This window comes from Schistocerca cancellata, chromosome 1, assembly GCF_023864275.1.
Source record: "Schistocerca cancellata isolate TAMUIC-IGC-003103 chromosome 1, iqSchCanc2.1, whole genome shotgun sequence".
NCBI lineage: Eukaryota > Metazoa > Arthropoda > Insecta > Orthoptera > Acrididae > Schistocerca > Schistocerca cancellata.
Genome location: NC_064626.1, coordinates 174775537 through 174799716, shown reverse-complemented (window position 1 = coordinate 174799716; position 24180 = coordinate 174775537). Strand labels below are relative to the sequence as shown.

The window sequence follows — 24180 nt, the reverse complement described above, 5'->3', positions numbered from 1 at the left end:
CAGCAGTGGTCAGGGGAATGTGTCCAGACAGCCACATGGCACTACCGAGTGGGAAGACCATCGTGTTCAGTATATGGCTCTGGGCTTTGTGCTGCATACACAGCAGCAACTTGAGCAGCAGTTTGCACTGCAGTGACACAATGAACTGTTACAAATGAGTTACTTCAAGGACAATTCCAAGCCAGGTGCCCTGTAGTATGCATTCCACTGACCACACGCATAACTGCCATTTGTGACTTAAGTGGTGTCATGTGAGAGCTCATTGGAGTGTAGGATGTAGGTCTGTTGTGTTCGCTGCTGAAAGCTGTTTCTGCCTTAGTGTTGGCCATGTGTTGGTTAGGAGGAGGTCAGTTGAGGGCCTGCAACCAACCTGTCTGTGTGCTAGACACAATGGACCTACACCTGGAAAAATATCTCACACACCCTGACTGCCAATTTGTGTGTTAATCTGTGAACAGAATTCCAGAGAATGTTTCCCAGTAGGATAACGCCTGCCCACATGCTGCTGTTGTAACCCAATATGCTCTGTAGAGTGTCTGCATGTTGCCTTGGCCCGCTTGATCACCAGATCTGTGTCCAATCGAGCAAATATGGGACTTCATCAGACGACAACTCCAGCGACATCCACAATCAGCATTACTCGCCCCTGTATTGACTGACCAATTGTGTGATTGGATTGAGGAGTTCCTAGATAACAGGATGCAGCATGTCATTCTCAATGGAGAGAAGTCTTCCGAAGTAAGAGTGATTTCAGGTGTGCCGCAGGGGAGTGTCATAGGACCGTTGCTATTCACAATATACATAAATGACCTGGTGGATGACATTGGAAGTTCACTGAGGCGTTTTGCAGATGATGCTGTTGTGTATCGAGAGGTTGTAACAATGGAAAATTGTACTGAAATGCAGGAGGATCTGCAGCGAATTGACGCATGGTGCAGGGAATGGCAATTGAATCTCAATGTAGACAAGTGTAATGTGCTGCGAATACACAGAAAGATAGATCCTTTATCATTTAGCTACAAAATAGCAGGTCAGCAACTGGAAGCTGTTAATACCATAAATTATCTGGGAGTACGCATTAGGAGTGATTTAAAATGGAATGATCATATAATGTTGATCGTCGGTAAAGCAGATGCCAGACTGAGATTCATTGGAAGAATCCTAAGGAAATTCAATCCGAAAACAAAGGAAGTAGGTTACAGTACGCTTGTTCGCCCACTGCTTGAATACTGCTCAGCAGTGTGGGATCCGTACCAGATAGGGTTGATAGAAGATATAGAGAAGATCCAACGGAGAGCAGCGCGCTTCGTTACAGGATCATTTAGTAATCGCGAAAGCGTTACGGAGATGATAGATAAACTCCAGTGGAAGACTCTGCAGGAGAGACGCTCAGTAGCTCGGTACGGGCTTTTGTCAAAGTTTCGAGAACATAACTTCACCGAAGAGTCAAGCAGTATATTGCTCCCTCCTACGTATATCTCGCGAAGAGACCATGAGGATAAAATCAGAGAGATTAGAGCCCACACAGAGGCATACCGACAATCCTTCTTTCCACGAACAATACGAGACTGGAATAGAAGGGAGAACCGATAGAGGTACTCAAGGTACCCTCCGCCACACACCGTCAGGTGGCTTGCGAAGTATGGATGTAGATGTAGATGTAGATGTAGACCAAGTGCAAAAGGCATGGAACTCCATGCTACAAACTGACACCTGGCACCTGTACAACATGATGCGCACACGTTTGCATGCTTGCATTTAACATTCTGGTGGTTACACCGGTTATGAAAGTACCAGCATTTCATATTTACCATGGATTATCTTGCACTTGCTTGAACCTGAGATCTTGGAAAGTTAATCACTTAAACGTGTTACCTAGACAAATGTATTCCCAAAATTTCATTACTCTACACTAATTATTTTTTGGTGTTGCAATTATTATCTTTCTTCTATCAGTGTACATCTAGGGAAAAAATCCATTCACAATGCATCCACCCTAACTAAAATATAGACAAAAATTTAAATCCAATAAGCTCTTTACATAACTTTCATTTGCCTAAACTAGAGTATTTTCTAGTTCCATGTCTTGAAGTTCAATGTCACTTGTTTCAATCAGTTGTATTATCATATGTTCCACTATACTTTGTCTCTAGGCCCTGGCTCAAAAAATCAGTTTATTGCAATGCTTCCAACCATTTTATGCATCTCACCCTGTCATGTTGAGTAAGTTTGTTAGCTGCTTCACATCAGCAAGTTTGAAAGTAGTGTTTCTTTCCACCATTTCTAATTTCCCCAGGACCCAGATCAGCTCAGCAGAATAATACTGCCTACTGATCTAACTCATATGCCTTTTGCCTTCATTTCACTGAGTGAAAATGAATCATTCTTTCCATCAAATTACTCCGTTATGTCTGCTTTGCACCAACTTGGACATTGCAGCTTTTCTATTTGAATGGAATGATAGCTACCAACAATAACTGAGCCTTCTTCCAGTGTAGACAACATGCAAATAAAGCAATTTTTAAAAGCTTCTCCATTCATTTCTGAATGATTATCTGATTGGCCAGAACATTTACCACCACGAAAAACAAGTGTGTCCTATGGTAAGAAGCTTGTGTTCAATGCACCAGCATGGATGATGACTAATCAACCAACTCTACCAGTAGGCACTTACAGCCCACCATTCTCTTTGAAGTCATGCCATGTATATTTATTGGCACAGTTTTGTGAAACTTAACTTACATTTAAGTATGCTACTATATTACAGATCTTCAGCATGCAATAAATGAATTGTACAAGAAAACTTCACTCTTGACACTGCAGTGTCTCTGCATTCCATTGAAAACTTTTGTCCCCCATTACACTTTCTCAATTGAATATAAAGTGAGCAAAAAACGTGGAAAATGAAGATCTCTGAGCCAAAATAATTAACTGTTTCGTGAAGATAGTCCTGTTTCTATTAGCAACCAGATACTCTCCTCTGTTGTAGAGACCAAGCACAGTGCTATGCACTAGCTCTTTGTTAAAACTTAAATTCCACAGATCTCTGTTCTCATTTATTTCCCTTTCTTGGAGAATCAAAAAAAAGGGACCACATTTGAATATTCTGCCAATGTTACTGCACAGTTAATATGACGTACAGTTGACTTGGGAATACCACAAGTTTTTGAGGTCAAATACAGTTTGTGCTGACTTCCTTCACTGTTACAGTGTATATGTGGCAATCAAATTATGAAGTGTATCAGTCACGGCACTTTGCACCTGAAGATTGCACCAACCAGGTGTGACATTCACCACATATTCTTGTGTCAGTCACTCTAAAACATTCTGTATTGTTACAGTGAATTTTTCTAGTTTCTTACTACAAAATATGCCTATATTTAGTTCCAATGGTGGCTTGTACACATACATGTGATAAAGAACCATAAAGATAATGACAGAAAAACAGAACTCTTATTTCACAGGTAAGTCTGTTAAATAAACATGACTTTTCACAGCATATCTGATCCTTTGCTGAGGCAACTACATGTTACAGTGAGATGTTTCTTCTTTGTTACTTCTTTGTTACTTCACGGATTAGGCACTGAGCCTCTTCTATTTTCACAAACTGCTTACCCACTTCTTCTAAGTTTTTCCTACACATTTTCTACATGGTACTTTATAAACAAGTTTTGTGATATTTACTTCTTCCACAGTAAAATAATGGTACTTCCGGCTGCTGCCCTTCTGCTTCACTTCTTATGTGGTCTGCTCTTGAATAATACCTTATACTTCTCAGAAATTTCATTTCTGTTCTTTTGCTTTGCACCTTACATTCTTTCTGCAAGTAGCCAACAATCATTTCCATGGGATTTTTCAACATATTAATGATGACACCATGTGGGCAAACTAAAACTTGACCTTAAAATATTTGTAAAAAGATTGACCTGGAACTGACCCTTGTAAATGAAGGTCACAAAAGATGCTCAAAATGGCCACTGTTGACATCAAAACAGTGCTGTGCTCAATTGATCAAACTGTGAGACACGCATTACAGCTCTGCCTGAGAGGCAGTGGCAACAGCATTTTCAGTGTTCTGCTGTAGCTCATCCAGCGTGAGGATTATTTGACTGCACTGCCTCTGCTGAGTTTCCTCTTCTCACATGACACCTTGTCCACCTGTGATAAAAGCTGTTAGGATGGTGAATATAATCATTCTGTCGAGCTGAAAAACATCCATACAAACGTTCATCTTCTCTGAGCTGATCCATGTAAAGATTAAACAATTTCTGGACATACTGATGATTATCTCATTATTTTCACTTGCACAGATACATGGTGCTAACATCTTCTCAGATTATTCTCTGGGCTTTCCTTCACCTGAGCAATGTTTTCTGCCGTTTGAAATCTTTTTAGATAGTTACGGATTTTATTCACTACAGAGAGCATTTCACACAATTTTGCTACTAAGTTTTGCATTGCAGACTTTGCTGGAAGTTTTATCAAAACATTCCAGTCTTAAACTCCTATGCAAACACTCCTCTACATGTTTTCCACAAATTGTGTTTGTTTCCAGCATTTACGATGATGGGTAGTTATGCTCTTCATTAACCGGGATCAACACATCCACTGATAAGCCAAAACATTATGACTACGACTGACCGCAATGCTGGATGCCAAATGCTGGCTGAAAGTTCACAATGCTCTTACACACACAAATGTTTCAGAGCACACTGTTCATTGTACATTGTCAAACTTGTAACTCTGCAGCAGACCATTCCTACGTGTTCACTTGTTGACGCAACCTTAATCATCATCAATTATGATAGCAGTGGGATTCGACCGTTGATCAATAGAAACAAGATGGCTATTCAAGTAAATCACATTTTTGCAACACTAGGTCAGTGGTTGCCTCCACAAGTGCCATCGACGAGGTGAACACCAGTTCGAAATATGCAGTGCGCCATGAACAGAGGCTAGTGGGAGCAGTATTACGCTATCTGAAACATTTCCCTGCACTTGCATGGAACCTATTTGGTTCAAGTTGTGAAATGCATGTTGTAAGTCAACTTTTTCTTGTTGAACTATTAAGGCACTGTCTGCATAAAGGAAGATACTTACAACAGCGTCTTTCTATATCTATTTTATTTATTTATTTATTTATTTGGATGTGAAGTTCTGTAGGACCAAACTGAGGAGCAAATGTCCAAGGTCATGGAATGTGCCAGTACAAATACAACATAAAAGTAATAACAGATAAAAATAAAATGTTTATGCACCCAAAAAAAGCCAAACCATAAGATTAAGTAAACGCAATCAACAATATCACATAAGAATCAGCTCAATTTTTCAAGGAACTCCTCAGCAGAACAGAAGGAGTGACCCATGAGTAAACTCTTCAGTTTCAATTCGAAAGCACATGGATTACTGAAAAGATTTTTGAGTTCTTGTGATAGCTTATTGAAAATTAATGCAGCAGTACACTGCACACATTTCCGCACAACAGTTAAGGGCATCCGATCCAAATGCAGGTTGGATTTCTGCCCAGTATTAACTGAGTGAAAGCTGCTTATTCTTGGGAATAAGCTGATATTGTTAACAAGAAACAACAACTTTATATAGGGTGGTCCATTGATAGTGACCAGGCCAAATATCTCACAAACAAAAAAACTACAAAGCACGAAAGTTGTCTAGCTTGAAGGGGGAAACCAGATGACGCTATGGTTGGCCCGCTAGATGGTGCTGCCATAGGTCAAACGGATATCAACTGCATTTGTTTACATAGGAACCTCATTTTTATTACATATTCGTGTAGTATGTAAAGAAATATGAATGTTTTAGTTGGACCACTTTTTTCGCTTTGTGATAGATGGCGCTGTAATAGTCACAAACGTATAAGTACGTGGTATCACGTAACATTCAGCCAGTGCAGACAGTATTTGCTTCGTGATACATTACCCGTGTTAAAATGGACCATTTACCAATTGCAGAAAAGGTCGATATCATGTTGATGTATGGCTATTGTGATCAAAATGCCCAATGGGCCTGTGCCATGTATGCTGCTCGGTATCCTGGAGGACATCATCCAAGTGTCCGGACCATTTGCCGGATAGTTACGTTATTTAAGGAAACAGGAAGTGTTCAGACACATGTGAAATGTCAACCACGACCTGCAATAAATGATGATGCCCAAGTAGGTGTTTTAGCTGCTGTCGCGGCTAATCCGCACATTGGTAGCAGACAAAATGCGCGAGAATCGGGTATCTCAAAAATGTTGGTGTTGAGAATGCTACATCAACATCGATTGCACCTGTATCTTATTTCTATGCACCAGGAATTGCATGGCGACAACTTTGAATGTCGTGTACAGTTCTGCCACTGGGCATAAGAGAAATTACGGGACAATGACAGATTTTTTGCACGCATTCTATTTAACGACGAAGCGTCATTCACCAACAGCGGTAACGTAAACCGGCATAATATGCACTATTGGGAAATTGAAAATCCACGATGGCTGCGACAAGTGAAACTCAGCGACCTTGGTAGGTTAATGTATGGTGCGGCATTATGGGAGGAAGGATAATTGGCCCCCATTTTATTGATGGCAATCTAAATGGTGCAATGTATGCTGGTTTCCTACGTAATGTTCTACCGATGTTACTACAAGATGTTTCACTGCATGACAGAATGGCAATGTACTTCCAACATGATGGATGTCCGGCACATAGCTTGTGTTCGGTTGAAGCGGTATAGAATAGCTTATTTCATGACAGGTGGATTGGTCATCGAATCACCATACCATGGCCCGCACGTTCACCGGATCTGACGTCCCCAGATTTCTTTCTGTGGGGAAAGTTGAAGGACATCTGCTATCGTGATCCACCGACAATGCCTGACAACATGTGTCAGCGCATTGTCAATGCATGTGCGAACATTACGGAAGGTAAGCTACACGGTGTTGAGAGGAATGTCAGTACATGTATTGCCAAATGCATTGAGGTTGACGGACATCATTTTGAGCATTTATTGCATTAACGTGGTATTTACAGGTAATCAAGCTGTAACAGCATGCAGTCTGAGAAATGATAAGTTCACAAAGGTACATGAATCACATTGGAACAACCAAAATAAAATGTTCAAATGTACCTACGTTCTGTATTTTAATTTAAAAAACATACCTGTTACCAACTGTTCGACTAAAATTGTGAGCCATATGTTTGGGACTATTACAGTGTCATCTATCACAAAGCATAAAAAGTGGTCCAACTAAAACATTCATATTTCTTTACGTATTACACAAATATGTAATAAAAAATGGGGGTTCCTATTTAAAAAAAAAAAACAGCTGATATGCATTTGACTTATGGCAGCGCCATCTAGCGGGATAACCATAGCGCCATCTGGTTTTCCCCTTCAAGCTAGACAAGTTTCGTTCTTTGTAGTTTTTTCGTTTGATGCTTATTTCATGAGATATTTGGCCCGGTCATGATCAATGGACCACCCTGTGTGTGTGTGTGTGTGTGTGTGTGTGTGTGTGTGTGTGTGGAGAGAGAGAGAGAGAGAGAGAGAGAGAGAGAGGGAGGGAGGGAGGGGCCAATGTCAAAATACCCAGACTAGTGAACAGGGGTCGACAAAAGAGGTTCGCGAACTTACACCACTTATAGCCCAAATCACCTGTTTCTGAATCAAAAATATCCTTTTAGAATGGGAAGAGTTACCCCAAAATATAATAGAATATGACACAAGTGAATGAAAATAAGCAAAGTAGACTAATTTTCGTGTTGAACGATCACTTACTTCAGATACCATTCGAATAGTAAAAACGGCAGTATTAAGTCTTTGAACAAGATTCTGGATGTGGGCTTTCCGCAACAGTTTACTATCTATCTGAACACCTAGAAATTTGAACTTTTCAGTTTCACTAATCATATGCCCATTCTGTGAAATTATAATGTTGTTTTTTGTTGCATTGTGTGTTAGAAACTGTAAAAACTGAGTCTTACTGTGATTTAGCGTTAGTTTATTTTCTACAAAACATGAACTTATGTCATGAACTGCAGTAGTTGAAACTGAGCCAATGTTGCACATAACATCCTTTCCCACAAAGCCAGTTTCATTAGCAAACAGAAATATTTTAGAGTTATCCATAATACTAGAGGGCATACCATTTATATAAATAAGGAGCAGAAGTGGCCCTAACACTGATCCCTGGGGCACCCTCCATTTGACTGCACCCCACTCAGACCCTACATCATAGCCATTCTCAACACCTTTTGCTGTCTGTTGTTGAAGTACAAGGTGAACCAATTGTGAGCTATTTGCCATATTCCGTAATGGTCCAATTTCTGGAGCAATATTTTGTGATTAACGCAATCAAGTGCCTTAGTTAAATCAAAAAATATGCCCAACATTTGAAATCTTTTGTTTAACCCACCCAGTACTCACAGGAAAAAATAATAAAGCATTTTCAGTTGTTAAATGACGTTTAAAGCTGAACTGTACATTTGAAAGCAAATTATGTGATATAAAACGATCAATTATCCTTACATACACAGCCCTTTTCAAAACCATTAGCAAATACTGATGACATAGAAATAGGCCTAAAATTGTCTATATTATCCCTTTCTCCCTTTTTATAAAGCAGCTTTACTACCGAGTAATCATTCAGGAAACTGACCATTCCTAAAGGGAAAATTACAAATATAGCTCACAGTGTTAACATGTGCAACGCAGTACTTTTAATAATCTGCTAGGCACTCCATCAAATCCATGAGAGTCCTTAGTCTTCAGTGGCTTAATTACAGACTCAATCTCCCCCTTGTCTGTATCACAGAGGAGTATTTCAGTCATTAATCTTGAAAAGGCATCTGCCAAGAGATTTATATGATTCCCTGTAGAAACTAAATTTTTACTTAATTTACCAGCAATGCTGAGAAAATGATTGTCAAATAGTGTATATACATCTGATTTATCAGTCACAGAAATATTTTTACTATGAACTGACTTTATATCATGACCCTGTGCTGCTGACCAGACACTTCGTCCACAACTGACCATATGGTTTTAGTTTTATCCTGTGAATTAGCTATACTATTTGCATCCCACGTACTCTTTGCCATCCTTATAACATTCTTGAGCACATTACAGTACTGTTTGTAATGGGATAATGTAACTTGATTGTGACTACTTTTAACATTTTGATATAATTCCCGCTTTGTTCTACATAACATCCTTGTTACACTAGTCAGCCACCCAGGCTGCCTTTTATTGCTAGTACCACGTTTAGAATATTCTAATGGAAAGCAACTCTCAAAGAGTATGAGAAATGTGTTATGGAAAGCATTACATTTGTTATCTATGTTATTAGCACTATAAACATCCTGCCACTCTTGTTCCTTGACGAGCTTTAAAGAGCTCTCCATTGCTGTTGTATTAACTTTCCAACACAGTTTGTAATTATATGTGACATTTGTTTGAGTACAAAAGCCTTTTACTAACAGAATTCCCATGAAGAAATGAAGAATGAATGAAAATATTGTCTACAACTGTGCTATTGTTCCCCTGCACCCTAGTTGGAAAAAACACAGTCTGCATCAGATTATATGAATTTAGGAGATCTACCAACATACTTTTTCTTGCACAATCATATACAAAGTTAATATTGAAGTCACCACATATAATTAATTTCTGGGACTTCCTATAAAGTGAATCAAGAACCATCTCTAGCTTGAGCAGAAAAGCTCTGTCACAGTTAGGGGACCTATAAACAACAACAATTAGAAGTTTAGTTTCACTAAATTCAACTGACCCTGCACAACATTCAAATACATGTTCAGTGCAGTGCCGTGATACGTCTATGGACTGAAATGGAATACTGTTTTTTTATATACATGGCCACTCCCCCATTCCACAAGGAACTCCTCAAAAAACAGCCAGCTAATCCATATCCTGGTAAAGGAAGCGGTTCTCTGCTATATCAATAATTACAGAGTCAGCATCTATAAGCAGTTCACTAACTTTTTCTCTAATACCTCTTATATTATGATGAAATATGCTAGTTCCTTCTCTTCTTGGAAACATGATGTCCTCTGAAGGTGATTACTTAGTTAAAGGAACATCCTTTAAGCAGGTATACCTATCAGACTTCAATCTAAAAAAGGTGCAGCTGTAAAACCAACTACTACAGGATTTTTCCATGAGTGATCCCACCACCACCCACTACACTGTCACCTATAAGCTTTGCCAGCCTCCCCTTCCCATACCTATCAAGGTACCACGCCTTGAAGAGTTTTTAGCAAACAGAACACAGCATGTTGTTATCAACGGAGAGACGTCTAAAGACGTTAAAGTAACCTCTGGCGTGCCACAGGGGAGTGTTATGGGACCATTGCTTTTCACAATATATATAAATGACCTAGTAGATAGTGTCGGAAGTTCCATGCGGCTTTTCGCGGATGATGCTGTAGTATACAGAGAAGTTGCAGCATTAGAAAATTGTAGCGAAATGCAGGAAGATTTGCAGCGGATAGGCACTTGGTGCAGGGAGTGGCAACTGAGCCTTAACATAGACAAATGTAATGTTTTGCGAATACATAGAAAGAAGGATCCTTTATTGTATGATTATATGATAGCGGAACAAACACGGGTAGCAGTTACTTCTGTAAAATATCTGGGAGTATGCGTGCGGAACGATTTGAAGTGGAATGATCATATAAAATTAATTGTTGGTAAGGCGGGTACCAGGTTGAGATTCATTGGGAGAGTCCTTAGAAAATGTAGTCCATCAACAAAGGAGGTGGCTTACAAAACACTCGTTCGACCTATACTTGAGTATTGCTCATCAGTGTGGGATCCGTACCAGATCGGGTTGACAGAGGATATAGAGAAGATCCAAAGGAGAGCGGCGCGTTTCGTCACAGGGTTATTTGGTAACCGTGATAGCATTACGGAGATGTTTAACAAACTCAAGTGGCAGACTCTGCAAGAGAGGCGCTCTGCATCGCAGTGTAGCTTGCTCGCCAGGTTTCGAGAGGGTGCGTTTCTGGATGAGGTATCGAATATATTGCTTCCCCCTACTTATACCTCCCGAGGAGATCACAAATGTAAAATTAGAGAGATTAGAGCGTGCACGGAGGCTTTCAGACAGTCGTTCTTCCCGCGAACCATACGCGACTGGAACAGGAAAGGGAGGTAATGACAGTGGCACGTAAAGTTCCCTCCGCCACACACCGTTGGGTGGCTTGCGGAGTATAAATGTAGATGTAGATGTAATGAAACCCTATCTACTTACAAACTCAACTGGCACCATTGCAATGTGACCCATGCCCTCTGCCACCAGTGCCTTCTCCAGCCCCATGTTAACGCGCCTAACAGTCGAATTAAGATGTGGCCGATCATGACGCTGAAAACAGTTGCACGAAATGCACGTTAGTGCCACCAGTTTGAGTAGCTATCTTTACCAGGTCACCACCTACATCACATTCCACGTCCCTATCAAGTCTATTCCCTGCTCCAGCCACTATCAGTACCTGATCCTCCGCCATAAAATTCCTACAGAACTCCCCTGTGCTGTCAGTCACCAGAGCCAACCCTGCACTAGGCTTCACAATGCTGGTGACCTGGTACTCACTCTCCAACACTTCCTCTAACTGCTGGTCCACACCTCTACCATGTGAACTACCTAGCAGCAAAACCGTCTTCCTTCTGATAGACTTTGCAACTGACTTAGGCCTCCTAACTACTGAAGACTGCTGCATGTCTCCTACACCTACAGCTACAAGAGTTTCCTCACCACTCAGCTCTGACAGTTGGCCAAATCTATTGCATATACGCAAAGTACAACTGTCTGAATACCTCCTCCTTAAAGCTGCCTTCTTTCCAACTGCCAGTTCCCATTCCCCACCACCCTTCACCCTCCTTAACCTATCTAGTTGCTCCTTTGCATATTGTAACTGCACCCGAAGGACACAAATCTTACGCTCCTGCTCCTCTATCAACTTATTTCTACTACAGATTCTGCATTCCCATGAGAGGATCTCACTAGAATGCCCACTGGCTTCCCCACTGCATCCCTTGCCCCCAATGAAAATACTTTGAACAAATCCCACACCATAAGTCACTACTAACAAACCTACAACAGAGCCCACACTTCTCACTCATGGTAAAATTTTACAGTTACTGAAAAAGACTATCGTCTATGTTACCTAAGTTCAGTTACACCAGTAGAACTACTTATCGACTTAACAATAGTGGTCACAAAATTCTCTCTCTACTAAGAAAGCAACAACTTTTATTAATACTACTAAACCACAACTAATACCAATACCAGCAAAACTTCACAAAATTTATTAGCTAAAACCAAAAATTCCAGCAGCCAGTGGAACACTCAATGAGGTTAACACAGTGAATGAAAATTTTATTGAAATATTTCACTAGAAACAATAAGAAACATTAGCTGAAATTTAAAGCACGAAATTTGCTAAATGACTTCAACACACAGAAAACTCTAAAAAAACAGCGAGTGAATGTTTCCAAACGTTTATTAAATCTTTTTTCACCAGAGACAGCATGAAACACCGTTGAAAACTATTAAATTTAGTAACTGTATAACAATGCAGAAACAACTTTGTCAGCACTTAGCTTTATAACCGCTACAGCCACATTTAATTATGTTGCCTTCAATTTTGGCACTCTTATTGTATTCCTTTATTTGTTAAATTTCATAAATCTTTGTTTTGTCTGCATTTATTGAGTTCTTGTATATGCTATTTGTGGCTTTCATTGACTTGCTGGGATACCACTAATATCCATTTATGTCCAAAGTTTATTTCTATCTACAAAGATAAAGGCTTTTACAAAGACTGTAATAGATATATGTGTTTACAAGTTGAATTCTCATTTGTTCAACTATTTGTTGTAGAATATATACAGTGTCTGTAGTTAACTATCACTTTCTAAATCCATTACATTTAATAAATGAAAAGCATGAGTTTGCTTTTGTTCTACAATATTACTTTTATTGTGTTAACCGGTTTTAGGCTCACAAGGCCATCTTCAGACATTTACTGAGTACTGTCACCAAAGAAGTTACAATGTTTGCAAACAACATTGGAAGAGAAGTAATACGTCTAGACTGAAGCAGAAACAATATATTTTTTGTCAGAGAAAATTTCTGAAATCATTTGGAGCCTATGCTTGGATATAACTACAGTACCTGATAAAAATGTGAAGCATCAAGAAGACATGGTTGGATGTCAATGTAACTGTATATGTATATCTAAAAACAAAGATGATGTGACTTACCAAGTGAAAGTGCTGGCAGGTCGACAGACACACAAACGAACACAAACATACACACAAAATTCAAGCTTTCGCAACAAACTGTTGGAGGGAAAGACGAAAGAATGTGGGTTTTAAGGGAGAGGGTAAGGAGTCATTCCAGTCCCGGGAGCGGAAAGACTTACCTTAGGGGGAAAAAAGGACGGGTACACACTCGCACACACACACATATCCATCCACACATATACAGACACAAGCAGACATATGAAAATGCTCCCAGGACTGGAATGACTCCTTACCCTCTCCCTTAAAACCCACATCCTTTCGTCTTTCCCTCTCCTTCCCTCTTTCCTGATGAGGCAACAGTTTGTTGCGAAAGCTTGAAATTTGTGTGTATGTTTGTGTTCGTTTGTGTGTCTGTCGACCTGCCAGCACTTTCACTTGGTAAGTCACATCATCTTTGTTTTTAGATATATTTTTCCTTCGTGGAATGTTTCCTTCTATTATAACTGTATATGTACACATAATTGGTGGGCACATAGAAGATTATAGAACTGCAATTCTCTGTGACAGGTAGAAAGGCCACCAGAGGGCATTAGTGTTGTTCATGTTTAATGTTGTTACCAGGCATGGTTGGGTACATATGGGGTGGTAACCACATCAGATGATGAGTGATCATCGTGTAGGACACAAACAAGCTATGTACTCATATAAGACAGCATTATCAGCATCTGACAGAATTAAAAATGAGCCTTGTTGTGTGTCTCCATTTGGCCAGCTGGTCAAACAGTGCAAATCCAGATTTGTGGGCCATTGAGATGTGACAGTTATCCAATGTTCACCTGCATGGCAACATGAGGACAGGCATACTCATTATCAGGGTTCTGGTCAGCCCCATCCGACCACCATAGAGGAGGATCACCATACTGTGCACCAAGAAAAACTTAACCCTTTCACTTCTGCACCTGCCACACAAGAACAAGTAATAAAATCCCTGCAATTTTCTGTGTTATCCCACATCATTGGTCAGAGACTAACAGCAGCCTTACTAGTCAATTACTGTCCCCTCCATAGGCTGCCTTTAAAACAGCTGTGTTTTGATTGGTGTCTGATGGGGAAGCATGTAGTACTGATGAATGGTATTGCACTGGATTCAGCACGAATTGCGGAACTGCACAACCCCAAATGGCCAATGTTGGTGAATATGGCACTGACCTCTGGAGAGGTTCCCTTCTTCCAATGTTTTGAAGAAGTACATTCCAATGTTTTGAAGAAGCACAGAGGTGCTGCTTCTGGTATCATTGTGTGAGGAGTCACTGGGTATGACTTCAGGTCATGGCTGGTAGTGGCTGAAGGGATTCTGACAGCACTGTTACCTCATATACAACATATTGTGGCGCCCTTTTTCAACACGACAATGCTTGGCCACTCACCGCAAGTACCTCTATGAACTGTCTATGTGATGTAGAGGTGCTCTCATAGCAAGCAATATCCTCATATCTACCCCCATAGTGGGACCAGTTCAGGTGTCAACTCGGCCCAGAGACAGCATCCAGGATATCAAGGGCTAGTTACAACAGTTGCAGCCAACTCACCTCAGTGGAGGACGCAACAGCTTTATGACACCCTTTTCAACACAAGCAGTACATGCATCCAAGCCAGATGCTAGTTGATATCGTACTTCCAAGTTATTTGTAAATTTGATTATATTTTATAATCACTGCAATAATGTCACATGCTACCTCAACCTTTGAAATTTGCCGGGCAGTGTAATATAATGACCTGATAAGAATTTTTTATCAGTGTCTTTGCAATGCACATTTACTGCAGATTAATAATGGATTTGATTAATTATATTTAAAGTTATGAGTAACACACAATGCATCTCCAACATATCCTCACACCTAGCCACCCTTCTGGCCTTAATCTCCATTAACAATCTTCCCTTCCTCCATTATCAGATGCAACAAATTAAGAATTTTCTCAAACAGGAAATAAAAATTAGGGAAACAAAACAAATATGTAAATTTACAGTACTTACAACATTTACAACGAACAACAAAAAAATAGGCCTTGAGATATGTAAAAAACAGATTAGTTAGGCTACTTTAGGAGAGATGTAGACAACAGAATGGTATTAGCAGTTGTGGATATGGAACTCCATGGCTGCACACACAAATGTGTATCATTTTAAGAGCTTTACTACGGATTTCCTGTCTGTAACCTGTTAAGAGACTTCCTGACTTCCCAGTTTTTGAGATGGTTTGGGGCTAGTTCTTTTGATAGTTTATCCAATGACAGACTTTTAAAGTTTACATTATCTCCAATTTATACTGAGCTTAGTGCTCATAACCCTCAGTTGCTCAGAGGAAGCTACTTCTTGATTTTAGCCTTAAGGTAATTGGTTGAACGCCATACAGCAAGTATTGTTCAGAAACGAATTATTTCATCCTCTCTCAGTACGCAGTTACCACCCACTCAATTTTTCAATGACGGAATTTCATTATTATTGCTATAACTTTGTTACTTTTCATCTTCATCTTTCTCTCTCTCTCTCATTTTGGTTTTTCCCTATTTCCTTTTCTGCTTTCTTTCTAGTACATTGTTGCACTTCTCATTTCTGTTCATTTTAATCCATGTTTACTTCTCACTCTGTCCTATCATCTCCAGATTGAAGCTGGCACACTACTTTACAATGTAATACCTTTGACCTCCTACTCTCTCTAATGCCTCTTCCTCCATCTTTCCCTCCTTTTTAAGCTCCCCCAACCTATCACTCTTTTCCAGCTGAGGGAGGAACTTCATTTCCAAACTTAGATGCATCTTTTCCTACTTTTAAGTGTGTCACTTGACGGTACATGGAACTTGAACTCCTGAAAAAAGGTACTTCAGACAATTCTGTCTCCTTATAGTTTTACAACTTTCAAATAATATTTTTCATGCCTGACTGTAATTTCTTTGTACAAAACTGTAGCCCATGGGAACTTCACTTTCAAAATAAATGCTAATAAAAAAGTTGCCATTCATTTCTGCAGTTACATTTCACTTGTATACAATTATTGTTTCAGTCCAAAGGTTACTAGAGCTACCTATACTGTGTGCTTCAAACCTATAATACATGCATATTGTCTCCGAAATAGAAATAGTGTGTTTGATCTTCTTTGGGTAAAATAGTTTTAGGCACAGAAGATAAGGATAAACAGAATGGTGAACTCTGCATAGCCTCAAAGGACCAAATTCATGCACTATTTCTAAGTTACATACCATGAAATAGAAAAATTACAGTAGAAGACACTACTATAGATGCATCAATATACTCATATTCTTATTACACTTTAGTAGTCAATTATTTTTATTTATTTATTTATTTATTTATTTTTTGCTATGATCTGAACAGATTTTTCAGAGATTGCTACCAGTCAGGAACTTTTGTTGACTTACTTAACAATTTACATCAAAACATGTTGCTTTATTAAATAATTTAGTGAGTCAACAAAAATTTGTGAGTGGTGGTGGTCTTTCAAAAATGTTTTCATATTTTTGAAATAGTCACAGTCAATTATCAGTCTATACGGCTTTCAATTGTTATGATTTATTAAGTTGAAATGTCTTTAAAATGTGAATAAGCACAGATTTAAGAATGACTACAGTAGGGATGAACTTTGTGTTCATATTAAGGCATTCCTACACGTATCTAGGACTATTGTGGTACAAAATGAAAAGTGGAAATTGTAATCAAAATTGAAGTCAAAGAAGAATTTTACTAAAAATACATGTTGTGTATTATTATTACACTAAATTATGAGGTAGAATGATCCTTTCAACCCCAATCATTTTGATCTACAGAATATGAGAGCAAAATAATTTATAGTAGGTTTCATCTATGCACTAACAAATGTCTAGCCAAGACAACACTGCACACCATCTTCAGATATATTCCATGCACTATCCAGAATAAGAGTCTATCAAATATTCTTGTTATCATTAAAACAGACCTACAAAATAATGGTAGAATAAACAACAGCTGCTGGCAGAAACATGCATTAGCACACTTACCAAACAAGGCAGCACCATAGCCTACATCCTGCACTCCCATTCTGTATGAACATGTAGGCACCATTATTTCTTGTACTATTTCCGTCTGGAGAAAAAATTTCCAAACCGGACCACTACTTGGAAGCAGAGCTTGTATAACAGTGTCATCACCTGGCCTCAATATATGCATAGTTGTATGCAATGATTTGTGATCATGAGCCGAGAAAATTATTTCTGGCTTTAGCTTTTTAACAACCTATACCACAAAAAAAAAAGTGATAAGCTATTTGCGAAACAGTCGAGGCATGTATAATTTACAACTGATAGCTCAAAAGTCCATCACAATATGGTTAGTAAAAACATCTGTGTCATACATTACAGCTTCTTGCCCAAAGTGTAGTGGAAGAAACTACCACCACAGTCCAAAGATTTTAAACCACAGTTAAAGAGTTGAAACATTTATAAGTACCTAACAAACATATTTATTTATGATGTTATAAACAGAATTAATATTTGCTGTTTTCCAATTCATATACTAGGGGTATTGGAGGACACACTGCTATTATCATTTTATAGAAACATTTACTACGACTGCTCTGTAGCTAAGTAAACAGATGCAATCAACAGCTAGCAGGCAAAATAATTAGCCTTTTTTAGGGACTGAAATCCATGAAGTCAAGATCACACATAAAATCTTCTTTATTTGGATTGATTACTACTTTTGGCTAACAATCTATCTGTCTTCAGATCAAAGATATGGAACCAATTTTTCCTCACATTAGCAAAATACAACAGCTTACAAAACAATGATCTTGCATCCTCCTACCGTCACTTGACAACATCACGTTTTCATATACCAGAGCATCAGCAGAAGAAAGTTGCAGACTGCTGCTTTTTATAGAAAATAAGACTGGTCCTATCACACTTTCCTGAATCACTCCTGATGATACCCTTGTCTCTGATGAACACTTGCCATCGAGGGCAACATATTGGGTCCTGTTACTTAAGATGTTTTCGAGCCACTCACATTCCTAGGAACCTATTCCAAATGCTTGTACCTTCGTTAATAGTCAGCAGTGTGGCAACATTTCAAATGCTTCATGGAAATCTATGAAAATTGGCTCCGCCTGTTGCCCTTCATCCATGGTTCACAAGATCTCATATGAGGAAAGGGCAAGCTGAGATTCATACAAGTGATGCTTTCTACAACCTTTCTGATCCGTGGAGAGAAGATTGTTGGTCTCGAGGAATTTTTTTATATTCGAACTGAGAATTTGTTCAAGGTTTCTGCAGCAAACCAATGTTAAATATACTGGTCTGTAATTTTGCAGGTCTGTTTCTTTACCCTTCTTATATATGGAAGTCACCTGCGCCTTTTTCCAGTCCCTTCGGACTTTGCCCTAAGTGAGAAATTCACAAGAAATGCAAGTTAAGTATGGAACTAATGCTGTAGAGTACTGTTTGTAAAAGTGAACTGGGATTCCATCTAGACCTACCGACTTACTTGCTTTAATTTTTTCAGTTGTTTCTGTACACCAGGTATGTTTATTACTATGTTCTCCATATAGGAGCCTGTGCAACAGTCAAATGACGGTATGTATGTATGTACGATTCCCTTGCAAGAACTGGTCTTAGATGTGAAATTTAAAAATTTGGCTTTATTTTTGCTATCTTCTACTGCCACACCAGACTGGTCAATAAGTAACTGGGTAGAAGCCTTATACACACACACAGTGATTTTAAATAGGACCAGAATTTGTTTCGGTTCTTGGCAAGGTCTTTCCTAAGGTATGACAGTGGCAGTAGTTGTAAGCTTCTCACATTGATCTTTTTACAGATGCATGAATTTCTATTAACTTTTGCCAGCTGTCATTTTTGCATTCTCTTTTGAACTAAGAGTGCAACAGCCTTTGCTTCCTCAGCATTTTTTAAATTATGTTGTTAAATCATGGTGGGGTCTTTTCTATTCTTAATCCACTTACTTGGTACATACTTTTCCTGAGTATAATTTACAATCAGTTTAACTTTTGCCCATAATTCCTGTGTGTCCATTGTAATGGAAACAAATGGTGTCAACTCATTGTCTATGTTGGTGCTAACAGTGCTCTATCTGATTTTTCAAGCAGAAATACTCTCCTAGCCTTCTTGATTGATTTATTAACTTTAGTAATCAATCTCGCTACAGTAACATCCTGGTCACTAATCCCTGCCTCCATACTGATGCCGTCGATTAAGTCAGGCCTGTTTGTAGCTACAGTTGAACTAGCAGCTCAAGACAGCTTTCGGAAAAGTGTTCAAATGATCTTTGAAAGACTGTTCATACCCCTGCAATGAATCCATACATATTCCAGTTTATACTTGGTAGATTAATGTCGTCAATGGCTCTAAAACCATCATAGCAGAATTGGGTGGCTGCTCAAAACATCCAACAATTAACTCGATTTCACCTACACCTGTTATACGCAACTGGATAACTTCCCTCAATTTGAACTTAGTAGACAGAACGTTTTTGTCAGTTGCAATGAACACACTCCCTACTATGGGGTCTAAAGTACAGGGTGATCAAAAAGTCAGTATAAATTTGAAAACTGAATAAATCGCGGAACAATGTAGATGGAGAGGTACAAATTGACACACATGCTTGGAATGACATGGGGTTTTATTAGAATTAAAAAAAAGAAAAATACAAAAGTTAAAAAAATGTCCAACAGATGGCACATCATCTGATCAGAATAGCAATAATTACCATAAAAAAGTAAGACAAAGCAGAGATGATGTTCTTTACAGGAAATGCTCAATATGTCCACCATCATTCCTCAACAATAGCTGTAGTCAAGGAATAATGTTGCGAACAGCACTGTAAAGCATGTCCGGAGTTATGGTGAGGCATTGGTGTCGGATGTTGTCTTTCAGCATCCCTAGACATGTCGGTCGATCACGATACACTTGCGACTTCAGGTAGCCCCAAAGCCAATAATCGCATGGACTGAGGTCTGGGGGCCTGGGAGGCCAAGCATGACGAAAGTGGCGGCTGAGCACAGGGTCATCACCAAATTACACGCATCTGTTGGACATTTTGTGAACGTTTTTTCCCGGTTCTAATAAAACCCCATGTATTTCCAAGCAAGTGTGTCAATTTTTACGTCTCTATCTACATTATTCTGTGGTTTATTAAGTTTTCAAATTTATACTGACTTTTTGATCACCTGGTATCTTTTCAACTAGCATCGCTAAGCATCTCAGAACTTTCTACTTTGGGTTTCAGCCAACTCTCAGTCCTGAGAATAATTTGAGTGCATGAACTTTCCTGGAGGGCAGTAAATTCAGGAATTTTGTTAGCAATTATTTGACAATATACTGATAAAATTTTGATAGAATGTGCCTTTACTTAGAATGCAGTCTGACTTTGCTATATGCCAGTTGTCTGGCAAGTGTTCATCAGTGAACCTGAACCTACTGCTTAGAGTAAAAACCCCGTGTGCACTCCACAAGTACTCTTCTCCCTGCATAGCTGCTTCCTTGTGTAGTGCACCCCTGACCTATCAAGAATTCAATGTGATCAATGTGACCATAGATGTTAACTGATTCAATCTTTACGAGTGCTAATTGCTAGTAGTATATATTATGTACTTAGAAGTTTTAGATGCCTATGGAAGTTCGGAGATATAAATAAGTGCACTAACAATGTAATTATAGAATGAATTACAGTTCAATATTTACCAATAGCTGAAGTATCAGCATACTCACACCTAGTCCTTGAATATTAAAAGTATTCAATCCAAAATATGTACTGCACATACAATATTGAGATACACAAATATTATTATTACTGTCTTGTCTGAGGAAGACAAGTTACAATGGCTTCCACCTTCAACCGATATGAAGTTAGACTTCAGGTAATACCACCACCTACATGCAGACGATAACTATGACTAAATCTCACCAATGCACTCTATGAATTGTGTAAAATTCAATTACTATAAATTGTATAAAGCTCAATTATGTAAGGTTTTTCCCATAAGAGTAGGAATAGCAACCATATGACATCATGGTACAAAGTCAGTTACAAATACATACATTTCTGTAAGAGTGTGATGGGCAATGGTAAATTGAAGGTATAAGATTATAATAAAATTCCAAGAATCTAAGTTCTCCACCTTTGTGCGTGCACTTGGTAAGCATCTAGCCACAGACCTAGCTGCAGTTTTTATTATTTTTTTTCTTTTATAGCGTCTCTTTATATTACTTACATTGTCATACATTTTGTACATTTTCATTTCAATAAATTGAATCTGTTGTTGTTACCTAAACTGGCACTAAGACATAAAAATTGCCTTACATTGTTTCCACCTCTGTTGTGATTCACAGTGCTGCATATGATTGAAGCTCCTTATGACAAGATTTGCTATTAAAACATGTAGCATGGCCTTCCTTCATCATGTGAACTGTCACACATTTTACATCCTTTTCAGTTTAATAACTGTGTAATCTGTTGTTGGTAACATTACCATCACAATGACAGAAAAACTGTCGGTCATTCGTTCAACCTCAATTGTGAACCACAGTGTTGCGTATTGGTAATGTTCCCTATAATTTTGTTTGATGTGTAGACAACTATTAAAATCAAAAATATTTTGGAACAGCCGAAATAAAATGTTCAAACGTACCTACGTTCTGTATTTTAATTTAAAAAACCTACCTGTTACTAACTGTTCGTCTAAAATTGTGAGCCATATGTTTGTGACTATTACAGCGCCATCTATCACAAAGCGAAAAAAGTGGTCCGACTAAAACATTCATATTTCTTTACGTACTACACGAATATGTAATAAAAAAATAGGGGTTCCTATTTAAACAAATGCAGTTGATATCAGTTTGACCTAAGGCAGCACCATCTAGCGGGTCAACCATAGCACCATCTGGTTGCCCCCTTCAAGCTAGACGAGTTTCATTCTTTGTAGTTTTTTCGTTTGATGCTTATTTCATGAGATATTTGGCCCTGTCACTACCAATGGACCACCCTGTATGTAATTTTATATACAACAATGTGCTGCTTTGTTTTCATCACCACAGGCAATTTTAAGAGGAAAGAAGAATGCTGTCTGGGTTTATGGTTTGCTGACTTACAATTAGAATACTACTTTGTAATCTGAATCATTTGGAACTTTACAATCTTACTCATTCACAGATGAGAAATACTGTCACTGAAGCTACTACCCTCACAGGTCCAGCAGATGGAGAGGTCTCTCCTGTACCCCTTACATTAATTATCCCAACCGATTTACTGAACGTTTCATTTTCAGTAACAATAAACAAGGCTCAAGGTCAGAGAGAGAGGGAAAGAGGAGATGGGCAGAGTGGAGGAGGCAGAGAAAACAGACAGAGAAGGAGGGATGAGGAGATGGACAGAGAGAGGGATGAGGAGAAGATGGAGAGAGATTGGGAGGGGGGAAGAGATGCACAGTGAGAGAGGGAGGGGAGGGGAGGGGAGGGGAGAGGAGGAGGAGGAGGAGGAGGAGGAGGACGACATGGGGGAAGACAAGTAGATGGACAAAGAGAGGGGGAGGAGAAGATGGAGAAAGAGGGAGGGCAGCAAAAGGAGATTAGGGCTTATTTCCATACACATCTAGCAATTTGTTTTCTCTGTTTTAACATGGACATAGCTGTGATGGATGTCTGTACAAAACAGATCTCAGCTCATCTGAACTGGATATATAAAATTTGTCAACACTGGAAATCCCCTCCCCCCCCCTTCCACCAAGCACACTCCTTGTGTCATTTAAACAAGTTCCAAAACTATGACTAGTCTTAAAATCAATTACGTCACTGGCAAACCATAGTTTTTATTTCTTCACCAGAACTTTAATTGCCTTTCCAAATTTCTCCTCGCGTCCATTTAGCACCTGCTCAATGTACAGATTAAATAACATCCTGGATATGCTACAGCCCTATATCACTGCCTTCTCAGCTACTGGTTCCCATTCATGTCACATACTGCAGTTTAGCTTCTATACAAGTTGTAAATAACCTTTCACTTCCCGTATTTTATCCTGCTACCTAAAGAATTTCACAGAATACATTCAGTCATCATTACCAAAAGCTGCCTTTAAATCTATAAATGTTATAAACACAGATTTGCCTCACCTATGGTAAGTTGCAGGGTCAGTATTGCCTAGTGTGTTCTTATACAGCAGAGTCCCACTAATCTGAACCCCGGTAATCCGAAAATGAAAAATGTTAATCTAAGAATGGAAAACTGTGTGGTAAACTGCTGTACATACACACTATTTTAATTTACACAGTACAGTAAACGTGTATTAGAAAAATTGGCAAAAAACATTGGGTTTAAACAGTGCATAACAATGAAAGAAAAGCTGTCAAACTTACTAAAATACAGTGGACATTTTATCCCTACTTTTCAGATGACAAAAACTCAAGTCATTGCTTTTTGGCTCAATGAAGACAGTCTGTTATGTGATGCATAGTTGTGTCACTGTCTCATAAACATCAAAACAGCAGGTGTAACAGTGGGCTGTTGCTCCAAATAACGCAGTGCGAGGTCAAGGACTTCTGCTGCATCACTCTGTGGCACCAGCTCTCCTCTGTCACTTTCAGGCTCATTGTCACTTCCGTCACAGCAGTCCACTTCTTCCTGGACTTGAGTCACAGCAACAACTAAATCAGCATCAGTAAGGTTCTCCACACATACCCCATCCATTGCCATCCACTCATCTACATCTCCTTCACTAGCTTCTACACATCCAGGGATTGTTTGTACATTTGTAGTAGATTTTCCTCCTCATTTTCAACTAGGTTGTCCTGAAATTCAAGAGATGTCTACCGTTTCCTCTACAATTTTCTCGGAGTATTTTCTGAAATATTCTGCCA

At 39.0% G+C, this 24180-nt stretch overlaps 1 protein-coding gene across 1 annotated transcript in view; it reads right to left on the bottom strand.

Moving 5' to 3' along the window:
- The window catches only part of LOC126168219 (uncharacterized), a 126850-nt gene that overhangs the window by 6769 nt on the left and 95901 nt on the right, over window positions 1-24180 (bottom strand). Inside the window, exon 6 of the mRNA XM_049920539.1 lies at window positions 17314-17548. Within this exon, the coding sequence (XP_049776496.1) occupies window positions 17314-17548 (235 nt within the window). The remainder of the gene's footprint in view (window positions 1-17313; window positions 17549-24180) is intronic.